This window comes from Prenolepis imparis, unplaced genomic scaffold, assembly GCF_030444845.1.
Source record: "Prenolepis imparis isolate NDT839.2.m4 unplaced genomic scaffold, iyPreImpa1.0 SCAF_688, whole genome shotgun sequence".
Taxonomy (NCBI): domain Eukaryota; kingdom Metazoa; phylum Arthropoda; class Insecta; order Hymenoptera; family Formicidae; genus Prenolepis; species Prenolepis imparis.
In genome coordinates, this window is record NW_028141846.1 from 432 (window position 1) to 6,356 (window position 5,925).

At 31.8% G+C, this 5,925-nt stretch overlaps 1 protein-coding gene across 1 annotated transcript; it reads right to left on the reverse strand.

Moving 5' to 3' along the window:
- Positions 1–2,975: 2,975 nt before the first annotated feature.
- On the reverse strand, positions 2,976–5,178 carry LOC145948778 (small ribosomal subunit protein uS4). Its single transcript, XM_083058357.1, has 4 exons — positions 5,047–5,178; positions 4,505–4,745; positions 4,072–4,258; positions 2,976–3,204 (listed from the first exon to the last, which is right to left on the reverse strand). Exons 2-4 carry the CDS (start codon positions 4,725–4,727, stop codon positions 3,033–3,035), a joined length of 582 nt encoding a protein of 193 aa, XP_082914483.1. The 5' UTR covers positions 4,728–4,745; positions 5,047–5,178; the 3' UTR covers positions 2,976–3,032.
- Positions 5,179–5,925: the final 747 nt, after the last annotated feature.

The window sequence follows — 5,925 nt, forward strand, 5'->3', positions numbered from 1 at the left end:
TTTATAGTCACACTAACATTACTATTTAATGCACCACTTAAAGCCCTACTTTTATTTGAAACATTTTTTTCAGAAAGCCGTTATTTTCGAGATATTTGACTGTTGCAGAGGACTTTTGGGACACCCTGTATATAAGTTATAATATTGGTAAAATACATCGAGAGGAGACTTTTCAATTTGTGTTAATTCACAGTAATCTTTATAATCTTTATATTAATCTGTAAATCTTGGTCAATCGTCATCGAAGTTTATTTTCGCTATAGAGATGTAAGACATATGTGTACGTAGATGAGAATTGTATACATATGCAATACTATTCAGAATAATAAGAAAGATTTTTTTAATATAATTTAGGATAACGAAAAAAAAAAAAAATGTTTGGTAATGAAACTGAAGTAGAGTTCCGCCCTCTCCGATTTTAGTCGAAACTTTACAATATTGTATATTTTTGTGTATAATTTAAAACACGAATCTGTAAATTAAAATTGTCGCTCCTCAAGTAGGAAAACATTACAGTGGGGTTCGCATAAATTCGTGTTTTACGCACAAAAATACACAATATTGTAAATATATTGAGTTTATTTCGACTCGATATCCGGTCAATACTTACAAAAATAATTCGACTCACATTTCGACTCACTATATTCTTCTTCTCTGATTTCGGCGTACTCCGGATTCCTTACCGGCACCATTTTTCCTGTTGGAGACCAACCTCTGCGTCGGAAACTGTCCTCGTAGAAGCCTCGAAACACTATTTGCACTCGCGTTACTTTTTTTTTTCGTTCGTGACGCGCGGCGACGCTAGGATTTTAGCTATCACGCATTTTCGACGCGTTTCGGTAAAATTTCGCGTTGCCGCTTTTTTTAAGGCCCACTTATCAGAGGGTCTTCTCGAACGACGATGGCGACTTCCTCGCGACGCACTCAGGAGTCGACGATATTTAAGAATTGGACACTATATATACACTTCACTATATTTTATATTTAATTTTATATTTATATTTAAGAAGAAATCGCGGAAATCGTGCAGGAGCTTCGCCGCGATTATTTTATTGTCGAGCGTATTTTGACGATACCGTGAAAGTTTTATTAATAAATTGTTAGCAATATATGGCGGCGCGCCATTGTGGTAGTCGACCTGCGACTTTTACGCAAATTACGAGTTTAGTTCGTCACGTAACGATAGTTGGACACGATGATGCGAAAGTACGATCTTAAACGCGTGAATACAATTCACAACGCCGAAAAACTCGGAAAATTTTCGCGTCGAAAGCGCACCCGGTAATTCTCGCGATCCGCCCTCGTAAACCTGCGCGCGCGCGAACTTTCGGCGGCTCGAGTCGGAGCTGTGACGTCGTCACGCGCTTTTGAAGGAACGAATGTTACGCGAGATTCGCGGCCGACGAGATCCATCTCGCGCGCGCGATCAGATTTGTACGATAATTAACGACGTAAAGACACTAATTAATATAATCTCATTCGTACTTTCGCGGACCGGTGATGAGCACGCGACACGTTAATCGCGAACAATTCGAAAGTGCACTAGATGGCAGCTTTCTAGATTGTGTTCGAAAATATATTTAATTAGGGCGAAGCGCTCGATCGACCAATCAAACCGAAGAGATCCTCGGTTTCCGATTGGTCGGTTCATGGTGGAAAGAAAACCATGGGTCGAATTCTGAATTTTGACGGACGGATTTCCGAACGCAACCCTGAAGTTTCTTACGACGTTCGTCGAAAACACAAGTCGAGCAATGAATTATAATAAAATTGTAAAATTAATAAATTTGCTAAAAATAAATGATATGTGCATTGCTATTTTATTGAATTTTAACATTAATTTTATGCTAATAAAATTATTTAATTTCTTCAATAATAAATAATTTTTTAACTCTTTGTAAAAAAATAACTCTAATATCTGATAAAATTATTTCAGTCATTCAATTTTAGAAAAGAGATTTATAATTATTTAAAGTTTTAAATAATTATAATTATATAAATATATACAATTGAAGAGACGATTTATAAAATTATAGAGATAAAATTGAAATAACTATGTAAATTCTATCTATATATTTATATCTATATATATGTATATATGTATGTATAAATTAATAAAAAATGTCTTTTATGTTCTAGATTCTAGATGATTGTTATGTTATAGATAATCACACATTTTTTATTATTTATAATTTTATTTATTCGTTAATTCATAGTAATGCTATATTAATATTAAAATGTATGTTAAAAAAATGGATTTCCATTATTTCTTAATAAAAATAAGTTTTGTTTTAAAGAAGAAAATTTAACAATAAAAAAAGAACTTCTAAAGAAACTCCTTGGTTTTAAAGATTAATCTTTAGAATAATATATGACTAAACTTTAATATTTTTAAATTTTTTAAACACGTTCAGAATATTCGATATATTTCTAATGAAAAATGACGTGACAAGATATTTAATAATTTAATATATTTTTAAGGGTGTTATTTTTTCTTTGTACAGAAAAATATTATATAAATGGAAATTTTTCTCTTCAATACTTTTCGAATTATCTAACCAATCTCAAGACATTTTTTACGTGATAATGTTTAATTATTACAATGAAACTCTAATTAATAAATATAAAAACAGAATATACATATTTTAATTTTAGACGGAAATATCGTTTTCTAATCTTCCTATTTTTTCTGATAAATTTAAATTCTTTTTCAAACATTTCCTTGTTAATTTTATTTATGTCCTTCCTGCATACATTTATCTAAATTTAAATTTTAACATTATTAAAATAAATATACGATTTTAAATGTATTATCAATGAAGAGACTGAAATATACAAATGACATTTTATTTTATTCAAACTTTAGAAATTTTATTCTTTACATACTTTTTACGTATTCTAGATTTTTGCTCAGGAAAGGAATAATGATTTTATCTAAGATACAGAATGTATTCGAGAGAAACAAAAAGAGACAATTATTACAGACCACGCATTTATTGAGACAATAAACCGCAACAACAGACAAAATCAGTTTAATCCTCCTCCTCTTCTGGTGCGGCGCCACCGCTTCCCTTCCTCAGATTCTTCCTCTTGACGCGGCCAGGTCTGCCGCCACCGAATGGTGATTTGAGCGAGAAATCGATGTGCTTTTGCGAGTCCAGTCGCACGATAAACGATGGAATATTCACCACCTGTTTACGCACTCTGCAACAATAAAAAAAAACATTGCTAATTATTCCTTTGAGTTCGCCTTTAAAGCCACTGACTGCAAATTCTTCTATTATAGAAAGATAAAGACTCTACCAAAATTTCTTTCCTTTGTCTCTCGACAAGAATGAGGATCTCGACAGAGGAGAGCAACAGACATTAAGTGCCGAAAAACGGCACTTAAGTGGCCTGCGTGAATCAAATTTTGTTGAGAAGGATTTTGACAGGAGGGCAACAGACGTTAAGTGCCGAGAAAACGACACTTAAGTGGCCTGTGTGAAATTTTGTTAATATTGTGAATTCTGGACTCGTATGTAGTCAATCATCCAAGATACCATGATATTTAAGTAGCAGAATTCGTTCAGCGGATCGCCTCATCGACATACATGAATGTTGAACCTTTGAATATCGAAATTTTTACCAGTTTTATCGAGATGAACGAACTGTTAAAGTTTCGAATAAAATATTCAAATAATTTTATTAAATTTGCATTGAAAAACTGCATAACATAGCTCTTTGAATGTGAATTCTAAGTTTGTAGCCTAGTATGAAACCGAAAAAGGAATCAATCCTTGACCGGTGATTAAGCTAGGCTCTTGATTTTGCCTCAAAGATTAGAAATGCACCAATTAAAAATAATTCGGCCATTTCTTGCCCATTTTTTAAGGCGTTTTGACCTTGACTCTTTACATTGTTTCTAAATTGTAAAAAAAATCCATAGCTTTTTTGATTACAAAATCTCTATTCGTTCTTAAATTTCTTTTTTCCGCAATAAAATTTTCTTTTCTCAATGATAAGTGATCTTTTTTTCCAACAACATATATAAAGACACATATATGTATATTATTATTTTTAATAATTTACCGAATATGCCGTTGGCGAATAAGCACGCGAGCATGATGGATGGATTTGGCCAGACCTAGCTTGAATACTTGAGTCTGCAGACGTCGCTCCAGAAAGTCTTCAATCTTCAAACCCAACACATAATCGAGTTTCATGTGAGCTTCATTCAATACACCAATTCTTACCAAACGACGAAGCAGGGCATTTCCTATATGAATATTTTTGCATTAGAGAAATTATAAAGAATTTTCAGAAATATCTTTCTCAAGATTTCTAACGAAATTTATCAGTCCACGCATATATCTACAATGATGTTCAGACAAGAGGTGTCAGATAGTAGCGTATAATCATCATATGGCGTTCAATAATTATAAAACTGATTAATATAAATGCAAATGTTATTTAAAAAAAAAATCTTATTAGAGTGTAAATGTACGACTGATGTATGATTAACCTTCGAAGAGACGTTTCGGATCCTTCTCCTCCAGCGTGAGCAACTCACGAGCAGCCTTCCGGATCTTGGCTAGGGTGTACTTGACCCTCCATACTTCGCGTTTATTACGAAGACCGTATTCTCCGATGATACGTAACTCCTGGTCGAGACGAGCTTTCTCGTACGGCCTTCTGGGAGTGACGTAGGTCTTGGAGAAGACCGACGGAATTCTTCCGTTAACCATGCTAAGTTATATTATCACCTATTGAAAAAAATTATTTTAAAATCGCGTAGAAACAAATAAATCGCACAGAAACGAAAAGAAACAAATAAATTTCAAATTTCTCTCATTTTTAATACCGCGAATCAAAAATACATTATACATATCCGCCACGTGTTCATGCAATATCCGACAAAAAGAATATATATCTTCAATTCAACGCCTTGAAATATATATATATTTACTTTAGGATTTTAGAACGATTATAATGGTGATTAAATTACTCGAATAATTACGAATAATCGGACGGAATAATTCTATTCGTGAATATTATATACTCTACCTCTTCTCCACGAGAGGAATCGACACCTCGCCGAGACGAACACGATAAAAATGGCCGAGCGATCGTCAGCCGTCAGCAGAGCAGCAGTAGCGTGGAATTTTTAGTTGACGCATGCGCAGTAGCGCAATATAAAGGTGCTCGCTCGACCAATAGGAAGCGAAGCAAGAAATATCACACGATTGAATTTTGTAAGAATGTAAATAATATAGAAATATAGAATATAGAAAATAAATATATATATATATGTAATAAAATAATAATATGTATATAATAAAAATATTAATAAAACAGTGGAGAACAATATATCGACATGAATATAAATAAAGAAAATTATTTATAAATTTATATATATTTATTATTCATAAATTAATTTAATTTTTATAAAATACACTAATTTATAAAAAAAGCAGAATATTCTAATTGTAAGAGGAAATTAAAAAAATATTACTCAATTTTGAACGTCCAAATAAAGAATTTTTAGATTTTTCTATTTTTTGTAGATTATTTTTAAAAAATTTAAATATAAATAGCTTGCAATTATTAATAAACTGTTTTGAAATTAAAGATTTTTTAAAACTGCTGTTAATTAGAAAAGGAAAAATTTTGTCTAAAAGATTATTATAAAATTATCTATGTAAAATTTCAAAACTATTATCTTTTTCTTAAAATTGTTGATAGGACGCGAATCCACCGCCAGCATCTATTTCTCTAAAGTATATATTTTTTTCTCTTTAATATAAGTAAAATTCCTAATTGAAGAACACTAAACGTGATAAAATAAAAATATTGCTGTGAGATTAGAGATTTCTTTATATTATAATCCTTATATATTATATTGTTTCTCCCCCCCCCCCCCCTTATATTGTACTCTTATGGTTA

What these genes read in the sequence shown, in the direction of transcription:
- LOC145948778 (XM_083058357.1), bottom strand. Translation starts at nt 4,727, where the DNA reads ATGGTTAACGGAAGAATTCCGTCGGTCTTCTCCAAGACCTACGTCACT. An exon ending in TCCGAAACGTCTCTTCGAAG is followed by an intron (nt 4,259 to 4,504) that starts GTTAATCATACA and finishes ATATTCATATAG; the next exon opens with GAAATGCCCTGCTTCGTCGT. An exon ending in ATTCGCCAACGGCATATTCG is followed by an intron (nt 3,205 to 4,071) that starts GTAAATTATTAA and finishes TTATTGTTGCAG; the next exon opens with AGTGCGTAAACAGGTGGTGA.